The 14,060-nt window shown below is 40.8% G+C and overlaps 1 protein-coding gene across 2 annotated transcripts; it reads left to right on the forward strand.

The window, feature by feature from the left end:
- The first annotated feature begins 6 nt into the window (after nucleotides 1-6).
- Nucleotides 7-14,020, forward strand: LOC138599408 (dynamin-1-like protein). 2 transcript variants are annotated; one of them, XM_069671075.1, is made up of 19 exons: nucleotides 7-179; nucleotides 638-779; nucleotides 1,307-1,353; nucleotides 1,448-1,519; nucleotides 3,086-3,172; nucleotides 3,517-3,679; nucleotides 3,806-3,926; nucleotides 4,286-4,417; nucleotides 5,613-5,819; nucleotides 6,034-6,154; nucleotides 6,341-6,496; nucleotides 6,585-6,674; nucleotides 6,771-6,863; nucleotides 8,239-8,292; nucleotides 8,598-8,678; nucleotides 10,943-11,071; nucleotides 11,163-11,272; nucleotides 12,854-13,013; nucleotides 13,104-14,020. In XM_069671075.1, exons 1-19 carry the CDS (start codon nucleotides 78-80, stop codon nucleotides 13,158-13,160), a joined length of 2,124 nt encoding a protein of 707 aa, XP_069527176.1. In that variant the 5' UTR covers nucleotides 7-77; the 3' UTR covers nucleotides 13,161-14,020. The 2 variants fall into 2 exon arrangements, with proteins under 2 accessions (XP_069527176.1, XP_069527177.1); XM_069671076.1 differs by lacking the exon at nucleotides 8,598-8,678.
- Nucleotides 14,021-14,060: the final 40 nt, after the last annotated feature.

Consider the following 14,060-nt stretch of genomic DNA (forward strand, 5'->3'; position numbering starts at 1 on the left):
GTGTCGGTGGGACATTGAATGACTTTGGCTCAATCACGAAAATAGCTGTTTTATTAATTTTATTTCTAAATTAAAGCATGGAGGCTCTTATTCCCGTAATTAACAAGCTCCAGGATGTGTTCAACACAGTGGGTGCGGATATCATACAGCTGCCGCAGATTGCAGTAGTGGGGACACAGGTAAAATGCTCTGCACGATTTGAGTGTATTTTGTGATATAGCGGTTGTCATGCTAGCTAGATAACCTTGCTGCACCGTGATTCATCCTCAATTAAATACAGCACTATTAGAAAAAATGTGCCGGGGTGCAACATTTAGAGCAATTATAAATATTACAAAATAAATTGAGGGTGCCAGGCAGCTCTGCAGCATGGCATACTGTGCTGGACTGCTGCAAGTGTTATCTGCAAAGTCTGCACTGGCACTGACTGTGAACTCTATTTTCATCATCTCCAATCAGTGCTATTTTAAGAGCCTCATCAACACACTGTTAGGCAAAACCAGGCCATGGCTTGAGGAAAAGACAGGTGCAATTAGCTGTGCACCTGATCCAGCAGGGCTATGCTAGATCTGGTACATGTAGTCCTCGATTTATCCCTCATCTAGCTCATTCCTCTGTCTGTCTTTTGTGTTTCCAGAGCAGTGGCAAGAGTTCAGTGCTGGAGAGCCTGGTGGGCAGGGACCTGCTGCCCCGTGGGACTGGTATCGTGACCCGGCGACCTCTCATCCTCCAACTGGTCCATGTAGATCCTGGAGATGCAAGGAAGAATGATGAAAGTGGTGAGCACCAAAATCCCTCTAATCTCAGCCGTGGTTCACACCAAGGACTCAATTAAAGACTCCAATGCTGTGTTTGGATTTTCTCTTCAACCCTTTGTGGGCTTTCTTGCAGATATATCACCAACTTTTCCAGAATTATAGATGTTTTAGGCTGAGAAACACACATGTAGGTAACAGGCCCTGCATACAAGCACCAGATTTAAAGTTATTTTCCTGTCTTTCTAACCGCTTGCAGATGCTGGGTGTGAAAAGCACTGTGCTTCACAAAGGTGCATTGAACATTTGTCTACGTGGTTTAGCTTCTTGGTTATGTTCCCTGCCTCCTACAGCCACACCTGTAATTTCAGCTGCTATTTTTCCCAAACCAGTCACTGTCATCAGGTGTAGATCCTTATGTTAGCCATGCTTGCTTAGCCTCCTGCACAGAGTAATTGTCTTTCCAGAGGTACTAGTTGACACGTGTTTGCCTAATTTTAGCCTAATAAGAGAATGCTCTATAAAATGTACTGATGTATTATGTTTCACAGGCAAAGACGGTGAAGAGTGGGGAAAGTTTCTGCACACAAAAAATATGGTATGAATTTTTTAATACAGAATATTTGATACAAAATTTCATCAATGTTCCAGACTGTTGCTTGTCTTATATTTTGTTCTTTTTCTTTTTGCAGATCTACACAGATTTTGATGAAATCAGGCAAGAAATTGAAACCGAAACAGAGCGAATATCGGGGAATAATAAGGTGAGACATGGATGGAGGGTGGAGGTGTCACTTTTGAATGTTTTCATATCCAAACATAGCAGATTTGCTGCAATCAGGGGAGCAAGTCAACTACAAATGAAGCAAATTAAAATATGTAAAAAAAACTAAAAAAAACAGTGATGTAATTTTTAAACAAAAAAAACCCAGTAAATTATTTAAAACCACACCCTGATATTAATTTAGTAGTCTCCCTAGTAGAACTGTACTGATTTTCACCAAAGCTGCCATTGCCCTGGACCTTCAGATGAGGGTCTAATTATCAATCGGGCAGTGGAGATGTAGTAAAACCTTCATTTTTCTTCTTCCAGTTAGAAAACTAGGTGCACATTCTGGGCCAGCTGCAGGCAAATCAAGAAAGCTGTAAGGAGGGAAATAGATGGAACACTTGCTCAATTAGCTTTGTAAAACTTCAGGTTATGTTTACATTACCATGGTTCACTAAGTAGCATGAGTGTAACACAGTTGGAACAGCCACTGGCTAACCTTTGGAGAAATGTCAGGGAGGATAGAAACCCTGTCCCATTGAATGTGTCTCTCATTTCAACAACATTAATTAAAAACCTCTTCAGAAATAGTTTCATCTGATTTCTTTAACTAAACTGTCTGCATGGGAGCTAGCTTAACTGCACAATATTCTAGCGCTAACATGGTTGAAGCGCGCTGTGTTTTTTTTACACTTTTATTATCAAACATTAATCTGAACTGCTTATTCTGGAAAGTAGCATTACTGTTTGCGGTTAGCCAAACTAAGTATCAATACTCTGAGATAGCAATACGTCCTCAAGTGGCAAGCTAACATTAGCTGCTTCTGCTTGCTAGCTAAACTCAGAGTGTGTTAGCTACCTGCCTGGAGGTTGTAACATGCTCAAAAGGCCTGCCCTCACACAAGCCAAGCCAAGCTAGCTTTAGCAGTCACTTAGCCGCATTTTGTACCTCTCATGTGTTAGCATTAAATTTCAGTCAAAGAGCTAAGCTTTCATTTCTCAGGTTTACCTTATTTAGGACTGTTGTGAAGGTATTTTCAGAATTTAGGACTTATTCATAGGACAATATTCATCTGTCTGTTGCTCCATTAAAAAAATGTTTAATCTTTTTTTCTGAAGTTGCAGCTTTTTGTCATAATCCAAAAGAAAATGTGGCTAACTTGAAACAGAGCTTTAAAAATAGATTTATTTTATAAATTATTTTATTCTTTCATCCACATCTTTTGAACAGTCTTTTAGGAAAAAGCCATAATTCTTCTTTAATATCCTTCTGGGTTTTTCCAGGGTGTTCATTTTCAGAGAAACAGATGCTCAGTTCTGTGGCTCCAATGTAAAGCTAATAAACAAGAGGCACAAACAGGAGCTACAGTGGACACCTAGCAGTGTCTCAAACAGCACCATAACACTTTAAATATTGTCTATAATAATACTAAGATCATCAGAATTGACAGCTAGTAGAAAAAAACAAGAAAGCTGTCCCCCAAAAAGCGTTTTTTAAAATACATATAACAGTGCTAGGATGTTAAATGAACAAATCTATTATTTTGTTTTCTCTCTGCAGGGGATCAGCGATGAACCCATTCATCTGAAGATATTTTCTCCTCACGTTGTGAACCTGACCCTGGTGGATCTGCCAGGAATCACTAAGGTAACGCATGCTACTTCCCGCTCCTCAAGACAAGGCTTTGATCACCTCGGACCCCTGGGGAAATTCTTATACAACACCTAAAAACCAAGATTTACCAATTCCCCTAAACTGGTTGGTGCCTTTGTGTATTTGATATATGTGGACTGCGGGGAGTTAGTAACCTATTCTTAATGCTTTGAACCTGCTGTCAAAGCCGAAGTGTGTGCAGGCTTTGATTCCTGCCTCATTAGTTCGTCCCCTCTGGTCGAACATGTGTTAATCTGAGAAATCCCTCGCTGTGGTCTCTAACGAATCAGATTGAGATGTGCTGTGTCTTTTCTCTTAATTGGTTTTGTTCTCTTCAGGTGCCCGTGGGTGATCAGCCTAAGGATATCGAGGTTCAGATAAGGGATCTAATCCTGAAGCACATCTCCAATCCTAACTGCATCATCCTGGCTGTCACCGCGGCAAACACAGACATGGCCACCTCGGAGGCCCTGAAGGTGGCCCGGGAGGTCGACCCTGACGGTAAGAATAACAGAGAGAAAGACATTTTTTGTGCGTGTAAAACAACCTGTATCGGCTGATGTATCACCATTAATCCTTACAAAAACAGTTAAAGAGCTGACTTTGAGAGTGAATCTGACCTATCAGGCAGGAGGACACTTGCTGTGGTGACCAAGCTGGACCTGATGGACGCCGGCACTGACGCCATGGATGTCCTGATGGGCAGAGTCATTCCTGTTAAGCTGGGGCTCATTGGAGTAGTCAACAGGTCTGTAAAACCACTGTGTATTTACCCTATTGAATATGACATGAAAGAAGTCATTAGTCATAATAGAGATGAGTGTGTGCTAATAGAGATGTAGAGACAGAGAGGACTTTGCTTTAATACATTTTTAATGCTGGTATATCAATATTTATTGATTAATAACTGCCAGCTGTAAATCAGCTATGATTCAGTTTAATGAACATCCATTACCATTATCCTCCATTATACACTCATGATGTACATAAGGCTTTAGGCATTATAGATTGAGATCAGATTTCCTTCCATTTCTCCACACATTTATTTTTATTTTCCTTTATTGCCCAGGACTAACTGTTGGTATATTCTTGTGTTTGAACTTTAAGGAGCCAGCTGGACATTAACAATAAAAAGTCTGTGGCCGATGCCATCAGAGACGAACATGGTTTCCTGCAGAAGAAATATCCATCTCTGGCCAACAGAAACGGAACAAAATACCTGGCCAGAACCCTCAACAGGTAAATGCAACAGTTAGAACAGCCTTGAAAAACGATGCATTGAAACCTTACGCCCCTGTTGGTGTAAACTGTATATAAAGATGGACGACGCGTCTCCATCTACTGTCATTGTACAACATTGATGTCAAAATACCCCTGACATTTCATGATGATGATGACGTCGTTTGGAGATTGGCCATCGTAGCCACTTCCACTAACCAAAACACACACTTAACTTACCGATAAATATCCCGCACGTCAGCGTATTTAACAGCAGCAGCTTCCTGTGTTGATCTGAGGTTAACGTTCACAGATATGGAAACTTCAATGACTCTAGTGATTGTTTTAGTTACGTTCCCTCTCGCCGATCCTCCTCTGTTCTGCTAATCCAGAACAGATTGGCCGCAGGAGCCGGATTTGTCCACAGAGCTGTCAATCATCCTTTTGACAGCATCAAATAACTAATTAAAAATAAACTTGTCAGAAAAATGAACACTTGGACATAAATCAGCATGATAAGAGCTAACTATAATGACAGAAGCCATGTTTAAGAAAAATGTATTTCACGTGTATTTTGATTTTATAGTTTGACTCATGTCCCATGTGATAACATGGAGAAGGTGGGCTTTGTGTTTAAAAGTAACATCAAATATATAGGCAAACAAAGCAAATAGCAATAACAGCATACTTTCTATAAAGACTCATTTATAACTATTCTCTCCGAAAGGGTGTAGGATGATGTGAAAAAGTCCTACCCCTTGTATAGTCAAGAAAAATGCAACAACAAAATAATATAAATCATCACTGTGATAGCAGTTGCTTATTTTTCAAGGTCCCTGACACAACAGAAAACAACAAATAGAATTTTGAAAGAAATAAAAAAGTCACTTTCTGCTTGTGTCTGCTTCTGTGAATGTGCTTCAGTGTTACTCAGGCCAGTTTGGACTTTTTGATCGTGACCTCTAAAGAGTTACCTCTCAGTGGAGACGGAAACAGGAAGTTCAGGTCAAGAATAGTAAACATTTTATTTTGGGTTCGTCATTTTCAGCCACAAAAATGTGCAAGCAGCATGTTTTAAATCATTAAGCACTGTTTTTGGAGCAGCCATCTTTCATTCAGACAATAGAGGATTAGCCCGTCCAATCACAGCTCAGAATATCATGTGATATTCCTGCACAAATACTGACCCCTCTACCCTTTCCCTCCATAATGTCAGGTTACTGATGCATCACATCCGAGACTGTCTCCCTGAGTTGAAGACACGGATCAACGTCCTGGCAGCCCAGTACCAGTCCCTGCTCAGCAGCTACGGTGAACCTGTCGAGGACCAGAGTGCCACGTTGCTCCAGCTCATCACTAAGTTCGCCACAGAATACTGCAACACCATAGAGGGCACGGCCAAATACATCGAGACAGCAGAGCTGTGAGTACCCTGTGTCTCTCCTCCCTTCAGCCACATGGTGATGCTGTTGCTCCAGCGCAGGGGAAATGAGCAAAACAACTGCATTGGTTTCATCATTTAATATGATACAACTTGTAAGTTGAGACACGCACCGCCTCTGTGAAGGAAGAGCTGACAGGAGAGGAGGCCACGGGGTTCACATCACTGCTAATATCCCCCTGGTGCTATTTTTCAGGTGCGGTGGAGCCAGAATTTGTTACATATTCCACGAGACTTTTGGCAGAACGTTGGAGTCTGTGGATCCTCTGGGAGGACTCAGCACCATAGACATCCTAACAGCCATAAGGAACGCAACAGTGAGTGCATTATCCCATAAATGTGACATCATTAGGGAGTTTTTCTGTCATCGTTAGCTCTGTGAGCTATCGTACAAACAACAGAAACACGACTTTTTCTGCAGCACACAGTCTCCTCTGTTGATTTTCTTGTTTGCTCACTTAACTCTTGTAACAATGATCTCCCTCCACCGTCTCCTCCATCAGGGCCCGCGTCCGTCCCTGTTCGTCCCCGAGGTTTCCTTCGAGCTGCTGGTGAAGAAGCAGGTGAAGCGCCTGGAGGAGCCCAGCCTGCGCTGCGTGGAGCTCGTCCACGAGGAGATGCAGAGGATCATCCAGCACTGCAGCAACTACAGCACACAGGTAATCAGCTCTGTCCAGGCTCAGATCACATTTATTTATCTTTTCCCTCACACACACAGATTTATATCCCGGATAATGTGTCCTGCAGGAGCTGCAGAGATTCCCAAAGCTACACGAGGCCATCGTAGAAGTGGTCACCTCCCTGCTGAGGAAGAGACTGCCCATCACCAATGAGATGGTACCTTCGCATTCATCATTATCTTTCAGCTTGCAGAAAAGCTGAATCAGAGCTTTATATTTCTAACAGAAGTTGTGCTCTCTCTTTCGATCATAGGTGCATAACCTGGTTGCAATAGAGCTGGCCTACATCAACACCAAACATCCAGACTTTGCAGATGCCTGTGGGGTCATGAATAACAACATAGAGGTCTGTACTCATAATTAAATCAACTAAGGTGCAGCACTGGCCTGTAGGCCTAGGGTTATAACGTATATATATTACTTTAGGTATATAAAACTATATAAAAGACAGAAACTATTTTGTGTCTAATAAGACACTCAATACATTACTGTGAAATTCAAGCCTTCAGAATCTATATAAATGAAATATTATACTTTAAAAACCAGGTTTGATTTTGTGCATGTAAATTTCACTCATTTGCAGATCAATTCATACATTTTAGAGCTGTTTTCATGGAGCTCAAATTCAATCATTTTCAGATGAAACCCAATATTTAAAAAATTGGTTTGGTGAAATTCAGACACAAAACAAAAGAAATAAATTCATAGAATTCAAACTTCAAACACCCAGTTCATTAAAGAACATTCGTCCTCTTTTATAAAGGCAGACATTCATTACCTCAGTTAATGTAACCTACAAATGTAACCTGATAGGACAAAGGTTTTATCATTTGATTGTCCTTTATTTCGGCTGCACAGTGGTGCAGTGGTTAGCGCCAGTTTGAGGGGCAAACGAAAAGGGCCACCTGCTGTATGCCATGGAAAGCTGTGATGTGAATGAACAACATGGGTATTTGTAGCTATAGAGCAACATATATCATTTATTTACTGGAAGGACACTCAGAGGGCACTTTATCTTTACTGGTTAGCCCTGTTACCTCACAGCTAGAAGGTTCCTGGTTCAGATCCCGGTTCAGACGAAGTTGGAAAGTTCTCCCCGTGCATGCGTGGGTTCCCTCCGGCTTCCTCACACAGTCCAAAGGCATGCTCGTTAGGTTCATTAGAGACTCTAAAATTGCCTGTAGGTGTGAGCGTGAGCATAAAAGGTTATCTGTCTCTGTGTGTCAACCCTGTGTTTGACAGTCCAGGGTGTACCTGCCTCTCGTCCAATGACGGCTGGGATAGGCTCAAACCCCCCGGACTTTCATATTTTGGTTTCTGAATTTCACTATTTTACTTTGAAGAACTTTTTTATTTTTACAGCTTCACTTCAGATCATAAATTCACCAATTTAATTTGAGCAACTTGACTACAGTTTTTGTAATATTGGATTCTTTCATTTTTAAAAGGGGGAATTTTAACCACATAACTTCAAACAGTGAAATATTTGAATGCTGGGAATTAAATCCATCTAAGTTTTCAGTAGTGAATTAAGTTAACGCTTTGGTAGTCAGTTTCTTTATGTGCTCTGTTATCTGTTAGAACCTTACAGTGAGGATTTTTTTTATTACACAATATCAGTTAAATATCTTTTTAAGATGTAGGATAGCTTCTTTAATTATGTTAAAGTTAATTGGCCCAAACCATCCTTGGTGCTAACATCTGATCTTGTGCATCTGTAGGAGCAAAGGAGGAACAGGATGAGAGAGCTGCCCGCTTCAGTGCCCAGAGATAAGGTAATAGAATCCCTTTTTTAAAATATTAAATATAACAACAGAAGCTCTTGTGTTGTAATATTTTATTGCATGTCTTCAGCGTCCCCAGTATTAAGGTTGACTTGTGCAGCGTTAATAACTCATAGCACTACAGGATGAGGATCTGTGAACCAAATGCCTCGGATAGTTTCCATCCAGGAATTCTTCTTCTCTCCTCCCCTCAAATGACTTTCCACTGCCGAGCTCCGTCCCTCTGTCTTTCCACAGTTCTTCTCAGTGTTCTTTTTCTCTCTCTTTCTTCATTACTGCTCTCATTTTCCTGCTAGTCTGTTGGCAAAGGCCCGGCTGGCCCGACTGTGGTTTCTGGCGAGCTCTACGCGTCTGGAGTAGACATGGACGGTGCCAAGGTGGGCACGTACGCAGCTCGCTGGCTCTGTGCGGGGCTGGCTGTGGGGCTGCTGGTGGGGCGGGGATGGATGGATGGATGGATGGATGGATGGTTGGATGGGCATGGGCTGCTGGCATGCACTCTGATCTTTGTCTGCTGATGCCGTGCTCTTGTGTCGCTCCCCCTCAGCCTGTGTGGACTTGCACTAACAACTTTGTTCTCTGCAGAGTCTGCTCCCCAAAGCTGGTCCTCCTGTCTCACAGAAAAGGCCTTCCTCTCCCTCTCTTCCCTTTTTCCAACCTCTTATCACTTTCGTTACCCTTTTTGTTAGTTTGTGACAGTGGAAATTATGAGTAGTTACAAGTTACTAGAACCAGTCTTTACGATATGATAGACAACTGGCGTGAGACCATGATATTTTCAGAGCTAATTATACAGTGGCCCTGAGAGCTCAGCGCACAGCAACTTAAGAAAACATATGCAAATACACAAAACACATTTAAATTAAGACAACATCATCATCAATTTGACAACACATGCACAGCATTTAGAAAACGTGATGCAAATATAAAAACACTGCTGGGACATGCTTGTTGTTGCCATGGTTTGTGACTCATTTCAGCTATTTCTCAGTGGTGTTGGAAAATGTGCTAAAATGTAAGTTTATGTTGGTATTATTTCAACATTGTGATCGCAAGATTCAGACAATATTGCTAGATATCTGCTGTTAACGTAACGTTAGCATTTTTCCTATTATTAGCCTGCAAAGTCAAGTCATCTAATGGAGTAACGTTTTTTATTTGCAGCGTTTTTCTGTTTGCAGTGTTTTTTATTTGCAGCGTTTTCCTGTTTGCAGTGTTTTTATAATTAACAGTGTTTTTCTTTTTTCAGCGTTTTGATGTATGCAGTGTTTTTTTATTTACAGTGTTTTTTATTTGTAGCGTTTTTTTTCTGTTTGCAGTGTTTTTTATTTACAGTGTTTTTTATTTGCAGCGTTTTGATGTTTGCAGTGTTCTTTTATTTACAGTGTTTTTTATTTGTAGCGTTTTTCTGTTTGCAGTGTTTTTTATTTGCAGCGTTTTTCTGTTTGCAGTGTTTTTTATTTACAGTGTTTTTTATTTGCAGCGTTTTTCTGTTTGCAGTGTTTTTTATTTGTAGGGTTTTTCTGTTTGCAGTGTTTTTTATTTACAGTGTTTTTTATTTGCAGCGTTTTTCTGTTTGCAGTGTTTTTTTAAGTTGCAGTGTTCTTTCATTTGCAGCATATTTCTGTTTGTAGCTTTTATTAATTTCAGCATTTTTTTAGTTGCAGGGTTTTTAATTGAAGCGTTTTTGTGTTCCCAACATTTGCTGTGCGTTTTAAATGCTGCACATGTGTCAAAGTGATGAAGAAGTTTTCTTAACTTGCTTGTCCTTTGTGTATTTGCATGTGTTTTCTTAAATTGCTGTGCGTTGAGCTCTCAGGGCCGCTGTACAATTATCAGTTTGTGAAATCTCATACTGCTTCAGTATTAGATAGCAATGTTTTGGTGGTCAGTTCCCTACCTCGGTCCAAACCAAAATACCTAAATAATATTGAATGGATTACAATGAAAATTGTAACAGACATGCACAGTCTCCAGAGGATGACTCCTACCTACTTTGGTAATCCAACGATTTTTCCACGAGTACCCTCATGCGCATCAGTTAGGCCTTTTTTGTAGTAGTAGTAAAATGTCTCAAAAGCCTCAGATGTACTTTGTGTTTAATGCTAGTTAGTTTGGTAACCTGCAAAACTAGGAACATAGACATGTTAAACATTATACCAGATTTACCTCAGTATTGTCATTGTGAGCATGTTAGCATGCTGATGCTAGCATCTAGCTCAAAGCACCACTGGAAAGTAGGATCTTACAGACTTGTATTTTGGTTGTGATTTCCTGCTTTGCTTATCATGTTTTCTCTCTAAGTGCTGCATTAACAGTAAAATGTATTTCTTCTCTCTGGCGTTCTCCTAACTTCATCTCTAAACAAAGACGTTTAATCCTGTCAGTGGCTGTACTGTGCTCAGTTTTCAATGTTTAACTTTAAATATATTTGAATGTGTTTTGGTGTACATGTCTGTTTGTCTTGCTGTTTGCACTATTGCATATGAACTTGTCATGGTTTTTATGCTCCGTACCCTAACCTTTCCTTCCCTGTTAACCCTTTAACAAGCAAAGGGTGCTTTTCTAATAACTTAGGTAGCCTTGGTGGTGTGATAACAGTTTATTTTTCTTCACTTGTCTTGTCTTATTGACTCCTCAGGCCCCGTCAGCAGGGCCCCCAGGTGAGCAGGACAGCACAGGGAACTGGAGGGGGATGCTGAAGAAAGGAGAGGAAGCCGGCTCCGGACCTGGAAGCCCCCTTAAAGGAGTCGTCAACCTGCTTGATGTGGTAGCTAAACACATCAAGCATTCCCCATCATGACAGTGAGGTTTTTTCAGTCAACAGTTGATTTAAATGTTGTCTTCCTTTTCCCCTCCAGCCTGTGCCGGTCGCCAGGAAGCTGTCATCACGTGAGCAGCGGGACTGTGAGGTCATTGAACGTCTCATCAAGTCCTACTTCCTGATCGTTCGCAAGAATATCCAGGACAGGTCGGCCAGCCAGCTTGTCTTTAAAGGATACGTCTTTTCGTTGTCTTAATTATTAACAAATCCCATGAAAATAAAAACAACAATGAATTGGTCCAACTAACAAGTATCGTCTGTGCAGTCTAAGTCTGATACCATAGAGCTCCAAACAGCGTTTCTAAACTCATCAATGAGCTTCAGTGTTGCACTGGGTTACATGTTCCTTCATTACTGTTAAGAGCCATAAGTAAGGGATAGTGAGCCGGTTGTCCTTGATAACAACCTGTTCACTATACATTATCCCCACTTATTAAACAGATTTTTACTTATGATTTTGAAATCATATTATTCATTGAAAAATTATGTTTCCGTTTTCCATTTAAATATAGTCCAGTAGACTCACAGTGAGAGCTGCGTCCATAGCTACGGTTAACTCTAGCCTTTAAAAATGAGCTAACTGAGCTGTTATTACTCACATTAAAATGAGCTAAGCTAGCTGTTCTTACATTAAAATGAGCTAACAGAGCTGTATTACTCACATTAAAATGAGCTAAGCTAGCTGTTCTTACTCACATTAAAATGAGCTAAGCTAGCCGTTCTTACATTAAAATGAGCTTAGCTAGCTGTTCTTACTCACATTAAAATGAGCTTAGCTAGCTGTTCTTACTCACATTAAAATGAGCTTAGCTAGCTGTTCTTACTCACATTAAAATGAGCTAAGCTAGCTGTCTTACTCACATTAAAATGAGCTAAGCTAGCTGTTCTTACTCACATTAAATGGAAACATTTCCACTGATGGTGAAGTAAGATAAGTTAAACCTGACTGCAGGAATCAGCGCAGCACCTGATTGAGGTTTTCTGTCTCGTCACTGTCAGAGTCTGTTGATTTGCTTTTCCATTCACCGTCTTTAAACACCGTCGTATCCCGTGCTGTGTTCTGTTTAATGTTAACTTCATGTGCCGTTCTTTCTGTCGTAGCCTTCAGTTTTTGCATTGTTTAACTTTTATTGCTTTGTCTCCGCTGTTTTAGTCTTTTTTTCCCCCTCTGTAAACAAACCAACATCAAACTTACCGGACTTCGTTCGGTGGATTGATATGATTACAGTTAGTCCTCCGGATTGTGTGTTTAGAGCCAAATCCCTAGCAACGGTCTGTTCTTCATAGCAATGGTCTGTTTACAAGAAATAGCAGACCTCGGAATGCTGTAATCAGAAAAGAGTATTTAACACAGCCGTGTAATAAATAATTATAACAATTGCCAGGAACTGTTAAAACCCATGGCTGAAAAGCAAGTACTACAGTTACACTTGTAGTCCTGCGATATAATCAGCTTTGTTACATTATTTTGCATGTGATTTGGCTTAATTTGACCATCTTTGGTCACCAAGCGTTTTGCCGTATTATTGGAGTATTGGTGTCCAATAGGTATAAATAAGTTCTATCAACTCATAGTTTGTACTTCAGCAGCTTGATACTTTAACTAGCATGGCTACCATAGAGGTCAAATTCATGCCTGTCCATCTGCAGGGACGACACAATCACCAGGACATCTTGCCTCCTTGTTCTCAACCATCTGTCCGGTCTGTTTCCTCTCTCCCTCCGCAGTGTGCCGAAGGCAGTGATGCACTTCCTGGTTAACCATGTGAAGGACAGCCTCCAGAGCGAGCTTGTTGGCCAGCTGTATAAATCTGGCCTCCTCAACGATCTGCTGACTGAATCGGAGGACATGGCCCAGCGGCGCAAGGAGGCCGCTGACATGCTACAGGTAACACGATCGCACATTGTCGTGTCCCTGTTGAATTCAGGTCCATTCAGCCATTTTAATTGTTTATTTTTATGTTTATCTTGTCTGCAGGCGTTGCAAAAAGCCAGCCAGGTGATTGCTGAGATCAGGGAAACACATCTGTGGTGAGAAATCAACAAAGGGAGCTGAACCTGATCTGTAATCGCCTCATCATGCCTAAAGGACCGACGCTCCATGCACTCATCATGTCTGAACATGACGTTTTAGATTTGCAAACATGAAAATGCACTGATCTGATCCCTGCTCAATGTACAGTAGGTATCATAAAGGCCCCCTGAGCCAAATTAAAGAAATGTAAGTTAATTGAATATGTTAATTTAAAAAGCTTGGTGTTGTTGAGTTTATGAAAATGCACTGCCTCTGTTAGACGATGTTTAAGATAAGGTTTTAGAAACTGTAGTTGCCTCCCACGGCTCCTGGAGGAATCGAAAGTGCAGCCAAAGGCAAAAGTACTTTTCATTTTTGAAAGACGGCGGTTAACCAGAATGGAAATGGACTTTTGTGTGAAGTGGAAATGAAAGTTTTGATGCCACGTTGGCAGCCCCACAAAGCATTCTGCAAATGTTATGGCTCTAGGTTATAGAAAATCAAAACATATTATCCTTCTCCTCATCTGCACCCTTTTTCATTTAGGAGTAGCTGTCATGTGTCAGAAACATGGGACCTCAAAAGTCGCAGCAGGGATTGTTCGCTGGAGTAAAATAGTCCTGTGTACATACTCCATCACATTATTTTTTGCACTGTTGTCACCACACTGTACTGTATAGAAAGTCCACCATCCTGACACTGTAATCCTTATTTATTAATGTGGTTATTTAAGTGTGTGGATAGTGTAATGAGCACTATTGCAGCCTGCTGCGGTAGGTCATTTAATTATGTTTACATATCGCAACCTACATGTGAAACTTATGGTGCACTGTGGTTCTCTGTGTTTGGTTCCCAAAAGAATAAAGAAGAGTTATTTTAAACCCGGTTGAATGGATTCATTTGTTTAAAGCTCTTAAACTG

The sequence above is a fragment of the Semicossyphus pulcher genome, unplaced genomic scaffold (genome assembly GCF_022749685.1).
Source record: "Semicossyphus pulcher isolate SPU_LCO1_2020_fin unplaced genomic scaffold, fSemPul1.0.p SCAF_20, whole genome shotgun sequence".
NCBI lineage: Eukaryota > Metazoa > Chordata > Actinopteri > Labriformes > Labridae > Semicossyphus > Semicossyphus pulcher.

What these genes read in the sequence shown, in the direction of transcription:
- LOC138599408 (XM_069671075.1), top strand. Translation starts at nt 78, where the DNA reads ATGGAGGCTCTTATTCCCGTAATTAACAAGCTCCAGGATGTGTTCAAC. An exon ending in CCGGGAGGTCGACCCTGACG is followed by an intron (nt 3,680 to 3,805) that starts GTAAGAATAACA and finishes CTGACCTATCAG; the next exon opens with GCAGGAGGACACTTGCTGTG. An exon ending in TAGACATGGACGGTGCCAAG is followed by an intron (nt 8,679 to 10,942) that starts GTGGGCACGTAC and finishes TTGACTCCTCAG; the next exon opens with GCCCCGTCAGCAGGGCCCCC.